Source organism: Capricornis sumatraensis, chromosome 9 (assembly GCF_032405125.1).
Source record: "Capricornis sumatraensis isolate serow.1 chromosome 9, serow.2, whole genome shotgun sequence".
Taxonomy (NCBI): domain Eukaryota; kingdom Metazoa; phylum Chordata; class Mammalia; order Artiodactyla; family Bovidae; genus Capricornis; species Capricornis sumatraensis.
In genome coordinates, this window is record NC_091077.1 from 68,048,227 (window position 1) to 68,064,599 (window position 16,373).

The 16,373-nt window shown below is 41.9% G+C and overlaps 1 protein-coding gene across 1 annotated transcript in view; it reads right to left on the reverse strand.

The window, feature by feature from the left end:
• Positions 1–3,758: 3,758 nt before the first annotated feature.
• LOC138086338 (homeobox protein 2-like) overlaps positions 3,759–16,373 on the reverse strand; it is a 31,052-nt gene continuing 18,437 nt past the window's right edge. The window contains exon 2 of the mRNA XM_068981122.1: positions 3,759–7,210. Within this exon, the coding sequence (XP_068837223.1) occupies positions 3,759–7,210 (3,452 nt within the window). The remainder of the gene's footprint in view (positions 7,211–16,373) is intronic.

Below are 16,373 nucleotides of genomic sequence, written 5' to 3' on the forward strand. Positions count from 1 at the left end.
CCCTGGTACCCTGGCTCTTTCTGCAGTTGTGTTCTGGTCATTCCTTTCATAAGACTGATTTCTTGTCTTATCTGACTAATCTTCCATTTCACAACAAAAAGCTTCAGTAAGAATTCTCAGAGCTATATTTCCTTTTCCCTTCTTGAAATCTCTTCTTTATTTTCCATCAGACCTCTCACCTTACCTTAAGAGTTGACCCCTTGCCTCTTAATAAGATCTTTGTATCTCTTCCTCTGAGAGTGCCACAGAATTTTAGAGCAAGTTAGTGGTATTTACTGCTTAGACATGAGATTACAAACCTGGGCTTTTCTTATTGCCCCTCATTGATATTCCTCTTTCCACTTCCTCACCATGGACTTCACATTTCAGCATCACCTCTTCTCTTATTCTGAGCTGTCTTTTGTTTGTGTGTGTGTGTGTTTTTCTTGGTCATTTCTTTTGTTTGTTTTTAATTTTTACTATGTTGAGTTGGCTTCCTCCAGACAGCAACACAAATCAGCCACAACTACACACATATCCCCTCCCCCTTGAGCCTCATCCCTCACCCATCCCACCCCTCTAGGTCATCACACGGTGCCAGACTGGGCTCCCTGTGTTATACAGCAGCTTCTCACCAGGTCTCCATTCTCCACATGATAGTGTACGTATGTTAATACTACTTTATCCATTCATCCCACTCTCTTCCTCCCCAACTTGTGCCACAAGTCCTTTCTCTACTTCTGCATCTCCTTTCCTTCCCTGCAAATAGGTTCATCAGTACTACATTTCTAGATCCCATATATATGTGTAAATACTCAATATTTGTTTTTCTCTTTCTGACTTACTTCACTCTGTATAACAGGCTCTAGGTTCATCCACCTCACTAGAACTGACTCAAATTCATTCTTTTTGTGACTGAGTAATATTCCATTGTATATATGTATAACATTTTTTTATCTATTCATCTGTCAATGGACATCTAGGTTGCTTCCATGTCCTGGCTATGGTAAATAGTGCTGCAATGAACAATGGGGTACATGTTTCTTTTAGAACTGTGGTTTTCTCAGAGTATATTCTCAGTAGTGGGGTTGCTGGGTCATATGGTAAATTTATTCCTAGTTTTTAAAGGCATCTCAAAGGTAGTGGCTTTTTAACTTTGTTTTTGCTTTCCCATAATTCTCAAATTTATAACAGGATATGACTCTCTTTAGGAACAAAGAACAGGACAATAAAAGAAAATAAGATGATCAGAGTCTTCATTCCTCTTGAATCTGTGCAAAAGAACTCTTGAGCTTAACTTCTTTCCCTGGTTTGGGTCTCTGTGGGCATTTTTTCCCTTCCCTGTTCCTATGACTTTACTTCCAACTATTGCAGAAATATTTTAGGTAATTAGTATGGACAGATGCACAGAGAGGAAATGCATGTAAACATAAATGACTCTGCACTGGATCTGCTAAAGTTCAAATCTAATTTCAAACTCTTCAGGAAACCATCAGTTCGGTTTGGTTCAGTCACTCAGTCATGTCCAACTCTTTGCAACCCCATGAACCACAGCATGCCAGGCCTCCCTGTCCATCACCAACTCCCAGAGTTTACCCAAACTCATGTCCATTGAGTGAGTGATGCCATCCAACCATCTCCATCAGGATACATATAATACTCAAGTAATTATATCCCCCAGGAGGTCACATGGACAAATACACTAACACTTTCCTTCTGAAACTCTGCTTTAAACAAAGGCCATAGCTTACACACGATCCCCAAACCAAGAGCACTAATCCATCCACTTCTGTCAGCACAAACTATTAAGAAGCTAAATCAATAACTGAGAAAGTCAACAGATGCTGTAGTGTGTTTGCTGCCTGGAACTAAGTTTCTTTTTTTTTTTTTTAACAAACTTTTATGACTCTAAAATTCAAGTTTTAACCTAAAGACCTCTCTTCCAAACTCTGTCCAAAATCTAATCCTTCAGATTTCTCAAGTTGAGTACACACATGGTTGAATGGGAGTGAGGGGAAATCAATATGTTCCATCAGACTTTTTTAGCTAAGAGGTTGTGACATTTCTGTTATTTCTCTGGACATATCAAAGAGAGAGAATGTTCACTAAAACATTATCTTTTTAATACTAAAAACAGAATGATTGAATGTAAAAATGTCCTCAGAATGAGACACGATTTTCCAACCCATGAAGGAAATTAATCTCCATTTCTATTAAACCAAAACTTTTATCTAACTAAAATTTGAAGTATGAATCATGTAGCCTGAATTGAAAAAAACAAACACATGGATTCTAAATTTCTAAAGTCCTTAAAACTGATGTTTACATTCTCATCAGTGTAAATAACATTTCTATGCTACATAAATGAATTAAATGATGCTAGCAGCAAAACTATGTAAGTTACTGACAACCTGAAAAGACAGGGCTTTTCAATATGAAGGCTTTTCCAGTGATGATGTCAGATAAGAAGTTCACCCAATTATAAGCTCTATGTTCATAATAGCAGGCAGAAAAGGCCCAAGATTCAAACTAATGGGGACATCTAGACTCAACCATTTTCTAGTCATATGACTGTCAACAGTGTGCTTACACTTCATTCCTCAGGACTCAGGAATACATAATAGGACTGAATCACACCTACAGTTCATAGAGTCGTCATAAGAATTAAGTGGCTTAATACTTGTAAAGCAGTTAGCATGGTTCCTGATACAGGAAATAAAGTAAAATTAACTTCATTAAAATTTTATCCTCAAGTGTTGGCTTTGGTTTCAAAATAAATTACCTGATCTCTATTCAGAACTCCTTTTAGAGACAGAGTCTCATTTATCTGAGCCTGTTCTGGCATTCCATATATTTTCCTCTGAAGTCTATATTCAACTGGGCCAAATTCACTATCATACATAGATATCCAAATCAGTGGTCTGGCTTTCTTTAACTATTGACAAATTCCTTTGAGAATCAGATAATAGCCATGAGTTCCCTTCATTCTGAAAATGCTTAGACATAAAATACTGTGAATGTAAGAAGGGGGAGGGAGTTTCAGATTTTTGTGAAACCAGATTTGGAAATTCGTTGATCATCCTTCCCTAGATTGTATTTCTGCCTTAACACAGTGCCCTTGGATGGTCTATATCCTCACCTTTAAAGCCTTCTGGGCTGAGAAGCATATCTGCTTACCTGGTTGGAAGTCCTTTGTGGGTGATGGCATTAAAAAAGCAGAGGTAGAGGACCTCATTTTCTCTGGAGCAGTGGTGACTATAGTGGTTGTTACAGTAGTGGTATTCCTGTTGGAGTTGTGGTGGTTGTCGGTTTTGGAGTAATTGTGATAGTTGTTGAGGTATTCCAGGTTGCAGTTAGAATAATAGTGGTGGTCGTTGTTGGAATGATTGTGGCTGTTACTAGAGTAGTGGTGGTCATCATTCTTGAAACAGTGGTGGTTCTTCTTGGAGTAGAGGTGGACATTGTTGTTGGAATACTGCTGGTCATTGTTGGAGTAGACATGGTTGCTTGAGTAGTATGGGTCATTGCTCTTGAGATCCTCATGGTAGCTACTGTTGTTGGAGCAGTAGTAGTGGTACATGTTGCTGGAGAAGTGGTGCTGGTCATTGTTGCAGTAGTGTTGGTGGTTGTTGTTGGAGTAGTGGTTGTTGTATTAGTGGTGGTATCTGTTGTTGGAGTAGTGATAGTGCTTATTTTTGGAGTAGTGGTGGTGGTTGTTGGTAATGGTGGTGGTTGAAGTAGGGATGGTTGTTGTTATAGTAGTGATAGTGGTTGTTCAACTAGTGGTGGTTGTTTTGGGGGTAGTGGTGTTTGCTACTGAAGTAGTGGTGGTGGTGGTTGTTGGAGTGGTGGTGGTGGTTGGAGTGGTGGTGGTTGCTGTTAGAGTTGTAGTAGTGGTTGTTTTTGGAGAAGTGGTAGTGTTTGTTGTTGGAGTAGTAGTAGTCATTGTTGTTGGAATAGTGGTGGTGGTTGTTGGAGTAGTGGTGGTTGTTGTGGGAGTAATGGTGGTGGTTGGAGTGGTGGTGGTTACTATTGGAGTAGTAGTAGTGGTTGCTTTTGAAGAAGTGGTGGTGTTCATTGTTGGAGTAGTGGTAGTGGTGGTTGGAAGAGTGGTGGTTGTTGTTGGAGTAGTGTTGGTGGTTATTGGAATAGTGGTGGTTGTTGTGGGAGTAGTGGCAGTGCTTATTAGAGTAGTAGTAGTTGTTGTTGTGGGAGTAGTGGTGGTGGTTGTGGGAGTAGTGGTGGTAGTGGTGGTGGTGGTTGGAGTAGTAGTAGTCATTGTTGTGGGAGTAGTGGTGGTGGTTGTTGGAGTAGTAGTAGTCGTTGTTGGAGTAGTGGTAGTTGTTGTGGTGGCAGTAGTGGTGGTGGTTATGGGAGTAGTGGTGGTAGTGGTGGTGGTTGTTGGAGTAGTAGCAGTTGTGGTTGTGGGAGTAGTGGTGGTGGTTGTTGGAGTAGCAGTAGTCGTTGTTGGAGTAGTGGTAATTGTTGTTGTGGCAGTAGTGGTGGTGGTTGTGGGAGTAGTGGTGGTAGTAGTTGTGGTTGTGGGAGTAGTAGCAGTTGTGGTTGTGGGAGTAGTGGTGGTGGTTGTGGGAGTAGTAGTAGTCGTTGTTGGAGTAGTGGTAGTCATTGTGGTGGTAGTAGTTGTGGTTGTGGGAGTAGTAGCAGTCATTGTTGTGGGAGTAGTGGTAGTAATAGTGGTGGTTGTGGGAGTAGTAGCAGTCATTGTGGGAGTAGTGGTGGTAGTGGTGGTGGTTGTTGGAGTAGTAGTAGTCGTTGTTGGAGTAGTGGTAGTTGTTGTGGTGGCAGTAGTGGTGGTGGTTATTGGAGTAGTAGCAGTTGTGGTTGTGGGAGTAGTGGTGGTGGTTGTTGGAGTAGTAGTAGTCGTTGTTGGAGTAGTGGTAGTTGTTGTGGGAGTAGTGGCGGTGGTTATTAGAGTAGTAGTAGTCGTTGTTGGAGTAGTAGTAGTCGTTGTTAGAGTAGTGGTGGTGGTAGTGGTGGCAGTAGTGGTGGTGGTTGTGGGAGTAGTGGTGGTGGTTGTGGAAGTAGTAGCAGTTGTGGTTGTGGGAGCAATGGTGGTGGTTGTGGGAGTAGTGGTGGTAGTAGTGGTGGTTGTTGGAGTAGTAGCAGTTGTGGTTGTGGGAGCAATGGTGGTGGTTATGGGAGTAGTGGTGGTAGTAGTGGTGGTTGTTGGAGTAGTAGCAGTTGTGGTTGTGGGAGTAGTGGTGGTGGTTGTTGGAGTAGTAGCAGTTGTGGTTGTGGGAGTAGTGGTGGTGGTTGTTGGAGTAGTAGTAGTCGTTGTTGGAGTAGTGGTAGTTGTTGTGGGAGCAGTGGTGGTGGTTATTAGAGTAGTAGTAGTCATTGTTGTTGGAGTAGTAGTAGTCGTTGTTGGAGTAGTGGTAGTTGTTGTGGCAGTAGTGGTGGTGGTTGTGGGAGTAGTGGTGGTAGTAGTTGTGGTTGTGGGAGTAGTAGCAGTTGTGGTTGTGGGAGTAGTAGCAGTCATTGTGGGAGTAGTGGTGGTGGTTGTGGGAGTAATGGTGGTAGTGGTGGTGGTTGTTGGAGTAGTAGTAGTCGTTGTTGGAATAGTGGTAGTTGTGGTGGCAGTAGCGGTGGTGGTTGTGGGAGTAGTAGCAGTTGTGGTTGTGGGAGTAGTGGTGGTAGTGGTGGTGGTTGTGGGAGTAGTAGCAGTGGTGGTTGTGGGAGTAGTGGTGGTAGTGGTGGTGGTTGTGGGAGTAGTAGCAGTTGTGGTTGTGGGAGTAGTGATGGTAGTGGTGGTGGTTGTGGGAGTAGTAGCAGTCATTGTTGTGGGAGTAGTGGTGGTTGTGGTGGTGGTTGTTGGAGTAGTAGTAGTCGTTGTTGGAGTAGTGGTAGTTGTTGTTGTGGGAGTAGTGGTGGTGGTTATTAGAGTAGTAGTAGTCGTTGGAGTAGTAGTAGTCGTTGTTGTGGGAGTAGTGGTGGTGGTTGTGGGAGTAGTGGTGGTGGTTGTGGGAGTAGTAGTAGTTGTGGTTGTGGGAGTAGTGATGGTAGTGGTGGTGGTTGTGGGAGTAGTAGCAGTCATTGTTGTGGGAGTAGTGGTGGTGGTTGTGGGAGTAGTAGCAGTCGTGGTTGTGGGAGTAGTGGTGGTAGTGGTGGTGGTTGTGGGAGTAGTAGCAGTGGTGGTTGTGGGAGTAGTGGTGGTAGTGGTGGTGGTTGTGGGAGTAGTAGCAGTCATTGTTGTGGGAGTAGTGGTGGTGGTTGTGGGCGTAGTGGTGGTAGCAGTTGTGGTTGTGGGAGTAGTGGTGGTAGTGGTGGTGGTTGTGGGAGTAGTAGCAGTGGTGGTTGTGGGAGTAGTGGTGGTAGTGGTGGTGGTTGTGGGAGTAGTAGCAGTCATTGTTGTGGGAGTAGTGGTGGTGGTTGTGGGCGTAGTGGTGGTAGCAGTCGTGGTTGTGGGAATAGTGGTGGTGGTTGTGGGAGTAGTAGCAGTGGTGGTTGTGGGAGTAGTGGTGGTAGTGGTGGTGGTTGTGGGAGTAGTAGCAGTGGTGGTTGTGGGAGTAGTGGTGGTAGTGGTGGTGGTTGTGGGAGTAGTAGCAGTCATTGTTGTGGGAGTAGTGGTGGTGGTTGTGGGCGTAGTGGTGGTAGCAGTCGTGGTTGTGGGAGTAGTGGTGGTGGTTGTGGGAGTAGTAGCAGTGGTGGTTGTGGGAGTAGTGGTGGTAGTGGTGGTGGTTGTGGGAGTAGTAGCAGTCATTGTTGTGGGAGTAGTGGTGGTGGTTGTGGGCGTAGTGGTGGTAGCAGTTGTGGTTGTGGGAGTAGTGGTGGTAGTGGTGGTGGTTGTGGGAGTAGTAGCAGTGGTGGTTGTGGGAGTAGTGGTGGTAGTGGTGGTGGTTGTGGGAGTAGTAGCAGTCGTGGTTGTGGGAGTAGTGATGGTAGTGGTGGTGGTTGTGGGAGTAGTAGCAGTCATTGTTGTGGGAGTAGTGGTGGTGGTTGTGGGCGTAGTGGTGGTAGCAGTCGTGGTTGTGGGAGTAGTGGTGGTGGTTGTGGGAGTAGTGGTGGTGGTGGTGGTGGTTGTTGGAGTAGTGATGGTAGTGGTGGTGGTTGTGGGAGTAGTAGCAGTCATTGTTGTGGGAGTAGTGGTGGTGGTTGTGGGAGTAGTGATGGTGGGTTGTTGGAGTAGTGGTGGTAGTAGCGGTGGCTGTTGAAGCAGTGGTGGTTGTTGTTGGAGTAGTAGTGGTGGTGGTTGTTGTTGTTGTGGATGGAGCTAGAAATCAACATGAAAGCAGGGATTCATTAAGCTGCAGAAAACAAGAGACTCGCGCTGGGCCAGTAAACCAACACAACCAAGGAGACTGTCCCCGGCAGAACTCAGACTCATCTCCCATGAACTCTGAGTTCTTGTCATTGGTCAACTAGAATCTGTGACTGAGGAGGGAGTGAAGACATGGTCATAACAAGGAAACACCTGCATTGAAAGGATGATATTTGAGGCAGGTGTCAATATAAAAAATGACATTTGGAGTTTGTATTGAAGCACTTCCTAAAGACTAGTCATGCAGATCAGATTTATGTATCTTCATAAACATCTGTGAGATAGGAAAAAATGTCTAGAGCTTGAAACCGTCTTTGTCCTTTTAGTGGTGTATGACTAGGACTTAAATAGTAGTTCCCAAGAACTGGAATATTTACCAAATAAATAGCATTTACTTCAGTCAGTCCTAGGAGTACCCTTTCAACAGACCTGCATCCTAAATGCAGATTAATTCACACCATTGCCATTTGTAGAAAGGTGGATAGATCTAGAGTCTGTCAGATGGAGTAAAGTAAGTCAGAAAAAGATGAACAAATATTAATATAATATATTTAAACATATATGGAACCTAGAAAAATGGTCCAGATGAACTAATTTGCAGGACAGGATTAGAGATGCAGACACAGAGAGTGGACAAGCAGACAGAGGGAGGGATGGAGGTTGGTGGAATGGACTGGAAGATGAAGGTCGACATATATACACTACCTTGTGGATAATAGATAGCTAGTGGGAACCTGCTATGTAGCAGAGGGAGTTCAGCCTGGTGCTCTGTGGTGACAGAGGGGTAAGATGGAAGGGTGGATGGGAGGGAGGACCAGGAAGGATAGGTTATATGTATGCATAGAGCCGACTCACTTCTCTGTACAGTAGAAACTAATACAACATTGTAAATCAACTATACCACAATTTAAAAGAAAAACAACACACACACACCCCATATGCTAGATAATAGATGCCTTAGGCTTTTGGATAGAAAGTCAGACAGACATTTTAAGGTTCTTTTCTACTGGAGAGATGATAACAATAGGCAGTAACTTAGACTCTTTCCAGAGTTAGAAATGGTATAGGATTCCAGACCACTTACTGCCATCCTCAGAGCTGCTCAGGGAAAATTGAAACTGGGATTAAGCCAAAACACTGTGCCTGCTGGCATAAAGGCAAAATTGCAGGACTGAATCAAGAATGTGTAGCTTTTACTCACCAGACATCTTTTTTTGCCTACAAGAAGTATTCTTAAATTTCAACCCTACGAACTATAAATTAGAATCCCAAATTTACTGAATAGGGGACAATTGGTATGAACAGCTTTTGAGGGATCAAGTCAAATTAATTTGGAAACTAGCTAATTTTTGCCTTAAAGAAGAAAAACTTTTTTTCAACAATTATTTGTGCCTGTTATGTACAAGGCATTAGTAAATGCTTTAGGCTTTGGGGGTCCTGTGATCTCAGTGGTAATTGCTCAAATCTGTTAGTGTGAAAACAGCCATAGACAGAATGTAAACAAATAAGTGTGGCTGTCTTCCAATAAAACATTTATAAAACTATGGGTGGAAGTGTTTTGTAATATGATCTGATCTTGGGGCTACAGATTGCTGAGCCTATTCTAATAGCGTAATCAGAAGTTTTTTAAAAGTGTGAAATCCAACCCCCTAAATTTGAAATAAAATATAGAGAAAAAAAGGAACGAAGCAAAAAATCTTATTAAAGGACTGTAACAATGAAAAACCTAGTCAGCTTCTTTAATTTGTCTTCCTTGGTGGTAAGTATTTCCTGAGAAAAGTTAGAAAGCTAAGGGTAGAAAAACTGCTGAGGAAGAGCCCTAACATAAGGTTGAAAAGTAAGCTAATTCTGTAAAAAAGTGCAAGAAAACTTTAGCAAAGAATTGGGTTGGAGGTAGAGAGTCACTTTGACTCAGCTATGTACCTGTTTCCCAAACAGAGCAGTGGCTTTATAAATATTCATCTACTAAAGAATTTCTGAGCACTAAAAGTCTCCTATATTATTCTTTCTATATTAGTTTTAAAAAATATTCAGCCAGAACAATCATATAATTTCAGTTTCAAAAATATTCTCTTCACATGTGGCCTCCTTCCCCCAGCCTTTTTTGGCTTCCTTAAAATGCCCCCTAGATGTAGTTTCCCCAGAGTCAGTTATTTCCTGCATCAGAATTGACATTACTTGCCTTCATCAAGGGCACAAGCCAAGTACAAAAGTTGGGAGATTACAATGTCATGTTCATTAAATTAAAATTGAAACAGATTATGAAGACCAAAAACATCGTGTTCTGTTGTTAGTAGAAGACTTTAGTGAGAGAACATTTCTTAGGAAAGAGCACCAGAAACCAAGAAATCCTGAAGAACCTGCACCTTTCATCAAGTGGTAAGGAAAATTAGGATGTCTACATCAAGATGGAAAAATGTAAACTTCCCTGATTTTTTATTTCACAAAATTATTAAAAGCTACAAGTGAACAATTATTAAGATGCAAATGCGTTCAAACTGCAATAAAGCTATTTTGATTTTTAAACAAGCAGTTTAGTGACGTGATGTGAATCTGCTTCAAAAAATGGAAGACAGGACAGAGGAAAGGTTGAAACTATATAGGCTCATACAAAGTATATGCAACAAGATGGAAATGACAATTGCTAAGCAAATGATACATCTACTTGCTGTTGCTCTTTAGTTGCTAAGTTGCATCCTGCTCTTTGCCACTCCATGGACTGTAGCCTGTGGGATTTCCCAGGCAATAATACTGGAGTGGGTTGCCATTGTGGAACCAGGGATCCAACCCTCGTCTCCTGCGTCTCCTGCATTAGCGGGTGGATTCTTTACTTGACAGGACTTTATATTATCTATCTAAGTTGTAAAATGTTAAGAAAAGACATTAAAAAATTCTCCTAAGACATAATCTCAGAGAAAAGAACAGTTCTTCAAGTGGGATATATTCAGTTCCATGAAAATATTCACTATATTTCAGTGTGGAACAGTGAATGCTTTTTCATGAACCAACCAGCACTCCTGAAGCACACTGCTTTAGAAGATAGTTTGCTGACTGGAAATATTCTCTTGACTTTGGCTTTGAATCACGGTTCGTCTTAACGCTTCATTCTACACAAATACAAGTTATCCTATTGAACAGTTATTAGAAAACAAAATTATAGGAACCTCCTGTTTCCCTGTTAAAAAAAGAAAAATTTAACATCAAGCAGAAAACTCTTACCTCTAGAAATTCGTAGGAAGTAATCAAAGGAAGTAAGAAGACAAACTCACCTGGTATTACACGCAACTCTAGGGTGATTCTTCTGTCGTTGTACCACCCTCTCTGCTCAGCACGACAGCAATACCAGCCACTGTCAGATTGGACAGCATCGTCTATGGTCAAAGACACATCCCTTTCCCCGATATTTCCCTTTAGATGAAAACATCTGTCTCTCCGATTGACGACTCTGTATCCATCAGTCCAGATATGTCCACACAGAGTCCAATTACATGACCCTCAGCCCCAACACATGGGCATGACATCTCCGGTTCAGGTGCAGGGTAGAGTGACAGACTGACCCACCACTCCAATCACTTGTTCGTAAGATGTTACGTCATCTATACATAAAACGAAACCAGAGCATGAGGTCTCAATATTTTACCTTTAATTTATTTTCATTGTGTTCTTCATGTAGCTTATGTGGTTTGAAATCATCTGATTATCTTGAACTTTTAAAATTTAGTATAAGCATTTTTCTATGCTAATATATTATTTGGTGGCATTACTATTTACTTAATATATATTTATAGATGAAACTTCTTATAAATGTTTTGCTATATTCAGGATTACTTTCTAATATGATAGATTTCCAACTGAGAAACTATCAGCATAAATAGCACAAATAAGCTGTCTCTTGGTATATATGACCAGATTTCTCTCCAAAAGATTTGAAACAAATGACACTGCAGCAATGCATGAGTGTGTGTATATTTCATCCTGTATTTGACATGTATCTGCTTATTAAATATGTAATACGTATATATGGCTTTTCCTTTTCCCTGGATTCAATCACTGTCTCAGTTGAAATCTGCTTATAAACTACTGAATTTAAAGTTTTGATTTGCAATTTTAAGAATAGCTATTGCAAATAATGTCACCTCACAACCCCTCTCTTACTAAAAAACAAACAAAAAAAAGCTGAGCTAATGTTTTACTTGGACTCTTCCCTGATAACTCAGTTGGTAAAGAATCCTCCTGCCAAGCAGGAGATGTAAGTTTGTTCCCTGGGTCGGGAAGATTCTCTGGAGGAAATGACAACCCACTCCAGTATTCGTCCATGGGAAATCTCATGGACAGAGAAGCCTGGAGGGCTACTGTGCTTAGTCACTCAGTAGTGTCTGACTCTTTGCGACCCTATGGACTGCTGCCTGCCAGACTCCTCTGTCCATGGGGATTCTCCAGGCAAGAACACTGGAGTGGGTTGCCATGCCTTCCTCCAGGGCATCTTCCCAACCCAGTGATCAAACCCATGTCTCCCGCATTGCAGGTTTCTTTACCATCTGAGTCACCAGGGAAGCCCAAGAGTACTGAAGTGGGTAGCCTATCCTGTCTCCAAAGGATCTTCCCAACCCACGATTTGAACCAGGGTCTGCTGCATTGCAGGTGGATTCTTTACCAGCTGAGCTACTAGGGAAGCTCATGGGTTCCAAAGAGAGTCGGACAGGACAAAAGGAAAACAACAATCCTTTACTTTAAGGCAGAAGCAAGGAACTCTTTTAGAAATCAGTTCTAAAAGAATGAGTCTATAATACTTTCAGGAGAAACTGAGGCTTATAATGGGATTTAGGATCAATCCAAGAAATTCAAGCAGGGATCCCTGCTCGTGAGTTGATGACAGCCCCAGAATGGGCACGATCCACTTACCCAGGTGAAACCAAAAATTAGAGAATAGTTAGTCAAATACTAAACTTTGCCTCTTAAAAACAAACAGACAGTAAAATTCTCTCCTGTGGTAGTGGCTTATAAAACACTGCATTGCCAAATGTAGTCTGAGTGGTTCTTCAAAGAAATCTGGGATTCAACAACTAATCATACTTACAACTGGGCTGTGCCTCTGGGAAATGCTCTGCAAATAAAATGCTCATTATTACATAGAGTATGAGTCTATTTTTTCCCCTGTAATTCTGATAATATTTCATTTTACCAAATATCATTTTTGGACTACAAAGGTAAAACATACTATTTATAAAACTTTAAGTAACAGAAGTATAATTCTAAAATGTACTTTTCCTAATTCCCACTTCTAGAGATTGTTTTGGAAAGTTATGGGATGTCTAGCCCTCAAATTTCCCTTGTTACACCAAATGGTATTAATTAATTTTTTTCTTTTGATTTACTTATTTTTTAATAAACAATTTTGACCATGCTGCAGACATGTGGGATCTTAATTCCTTAATGAGGGATTGAACCCACACTCCCTATATTGGAAGCACGGAGTCTTAACCACTAGAAAAACCAGGGAAATTTTCTTATGCCAAGAAAACCCAAGAACATCTACTCTCTACCATCACATCCACACGTCCCCTACACCCTCCCAAGCTCAAGGCTTCCAAATCACAGCCCACATGCTCACTTACCTGGCAGAAGGAGCAGGAGGCCCAGCATGGCTACCCAAGGATACATGATGCTATTGAACTAAAGGAAAGAGAAAGCAGACTGGTTAGTGTGCCCTCCAACCGTATGGTATCAGAATCAATACAGCCAGGTGGTATTATGGGGGCTCCGAGGAGCCCAGGTCACTTTTATGTCTCAGCACAGAGAGAATTCAGCAGGAGGTTGAAAAGGGATAGGTAAGAAGATTTATTAGAATAGGACATGTGTGAGACTGACAGCTGGTAGGTGAGTGTTGTGCTGCTCCAGGTACTTAGTAGGTTACATTTTTATAATCAAAGGAAGAGAGACGGGGGAGAAGACCACCTTCTTTGTCTTTGAGTTTTCCATCACTAGCTCCTCTTACAAGTCAGGTGGAGAAGTTTTTGATCCTATATGGTGCATCTGGGACCACTATGGCGCTATGGAGAAATTTCAGGTTTCATACGTAGAGGATCGTTCATTTTGAAATGTCGCATTTCCAACTCTGGCAATTGTCTTAATCTCTGCCAACCTCAGTTTCTACTCCTTTATAATGAATGTTGAGAAATCTGTATGCGGGTCAGGAAGAAACAGTTAGAACTGGACATGGAACAACAGACTGGTTCCAAATTGGGAAAGGAGTACGTCAAGGCTCTATATTGTCACCCTGCTTATTTAACTTATATGCAGAGTACATCATGAGAATCGCTGGGCTGGATGAGGCATAAGCTGGAATCAAGATTGCCAAGAGAAATATCAATAACCTCAGATATGCGATGATACCACCCTTATGGCAGAAAGTGAAGAGGAACTAAAGAGCCTCTTGATAAAAGTGAAAGAGGAGAGTGAAAAAGTTGGCTTAAAGCTCAACATTCAGAAAACTAAGATCATAGCATCCAGTCCCTTCACTTCATGGGAAAGAGATGGGGAAACCATGCAGTGACTGACTTTATTTCTCTGAGCTCCAAAATCACTGCAGATGGTGACTGCAGCCATGAAATTAAAAGAGACTTACTCCTTGGAAGGAAAGTTATGTTCAACCTAGACAGCATATTCAAAAGCAGAGACATTACTTTGCCAACAAAGGTCCATCTAGTCAAGGCTATGGTTTTTCCAGTGGTCATGTATGGATGTGAGGGTTGGACTATAAAGAAAGCTGAATACCAAAGAATTGATGCATTGAACTGTGGTGTTTGACAAGATTCTTGAGAGTCCCTTGGACTGCAAGGAGATCCAACCAGTCCATCCTAAAGGAGATCAGTCCTGAATATTCACTGGAAGGACTGATGCTGAAGCTGAAACTCCAATACTTTGGCGACCTGATGCGAAGAGCTGACTCATTTGAAAAGACCTTGATTCTGGGAAAGATTGAAGGCAGGAGGAGAAGGGGATGACAGAGGATGAGATGGTTGGATGCATCACCGACTCAATGGACATGAGTTTGCGTAAACTCCCGGCGTTGGTGATGGACACGGAGGCCTGGCATGCTGTAGTCCATGGGGTTGCAAAGAGTCGGACACGACTGAGAGACTGAACTGAACTGAACTGATCGATTTTCCTATTCTATCGCTTTTTCTAGCAAAGAGGCTTTGAGAAGAGTTATTCTTTTTGAGTATTCAAAAGGAGTAAGTTTAGTGCATATGACAGCACAGAGACAATTTGAGAATGGACTCTGACAGAAGAAGTGGACTCAATTTTTGTCATTGTCATTGTGGATGGTTACTGAACTGCCTCTTTCCCTGTCACTAGCTCTACCCCCACTCTAATATAAAAGGTCTTTTCAACAGGGTCCAAGTATTTTAAGGGATTTCTAGCTAAAAAGAGAAAAGGAAGAGGAAGAATTAAACTTCTGGAGCTGCATTGCTAAAGAAAGCTTATTTTTTCAGACTCTTTGCTGTTAAATTATTCCTTAAAGTTATCTTCTATAATTTAAGCAAATAAGAAATAAATTCCCAGATGCCACCTTTATTACTGAATCAGAATCTCCAGGAGCAGACCCCAGGAATCTGTATTCTGATGAGTTCCCAGTTGATCTAACTCAAGAATCCCTAACCTTTGGCACCAGGGGCCAGTTTCCTGGAAGACAATTTTTCTGTGGAGGAGGGGCAGGGGATGGTTTAGGCAGTAGTGAAAGCAATGGTTTAGGTGGCAATACAATTCATGGGGAGCAATAGGAACAGCAAATGAACGTTGTTGCCGATCACCTCCTGCTGGGTGGCCAGTTTCCTAACAGGACTCCTACTGGTGCCAGTGCAAGGTCCAGAGGCTGGGGATCCCAATCTAACTCATGTCTCCTAGGCTTCAGGCATCGGCATAACCTTCACCAAACTCACATTGTCCTTTTGCCATTATTCACTCAAGTTGTTTTAGGTTAACTAAAATTGTATTCATCCTAAATAATATCCATTAAATCATAGTTTTAATGCATTGTTTTCTAAAAATGCAATTAAAACACACAACCATTTTAAAAATCCATCATGAACTAGCTGAAGGCAGCACCTACTCTACTCTACTGATTCAAAGCTGTAAGTTTGGGAAGACTGGGTCAGCTGCTTCCAGATCCATGTGATTCAAACTTTGGAGTCAAACTTTGGCCCTCTTATTCCAGGACCCACCTTCCTAGGCCTGGGCATCCTCACACAGTCCTATGGAAAGCCCCACACTTCCAGGACCCTACCCTGTCTTTCCCCATGTACCCTCTCCTGTCATGCCAATCAAACTGGATTTTTACTTCTAAACTTAGGACAATATCACCTAAAGCATGTTAATAAATGTTAAAATATACCCTGCAGGTTTAACCCTTGATAGCAAAAGTGCTTTCTATTCCAAGAATGGGATTCTCCTCCAACAGATACTTTCATACAGCCCTTTGCATCAGCATCTGAAATGGTACATGATTCTCCAGCTTCATTTCTTGTTAGTCTTCCTCAGTCACTCTGCTCCAGACACACTAGAACACACTTTACTTTCTCCCTGTTAATATACAAGCTCTTCCTATTCAGTACCTTTGCACTTGCTGGGTTTCTTTCATATGTTTGCTATCTACACATTCCTTGGGTTTCAACTCAAACTCCCCACTTTCCCAGAGGCAGCTCCTCACCAATCCAGCTAAAGCTACACCAATTCTCCACATCCCCATGCCCTCCAGGCATCCTCTATCACAGCAGTTTCTAACCAAGGGTGATATTTCCTCTAAAGGAGACATTGGTAATGTCTACAGACTTTTGCAGTTGTCACTACCTAGGTTTGAGGGTGGGGTAGGGGGGAAACAAGTGCTCTCTAGTGAATAGAGACCAGGTATGTTGATAAACAATCCTATAATGCATAGTACAGTCCCCTCCTACAAAGCATTATCTGTACCCAAATGTCCTGTTTCAGAAGTTTAGCTCTATAAGTGTATTATGTTTTTTGCTTCTCATCATGAGCACCAGAACTGATGGTGTCAGGTTTTCCTTCCTACTGAGTAGAGTTCCTCGGGAACTGGAGTTCAGGGTTGTTCTCTGCT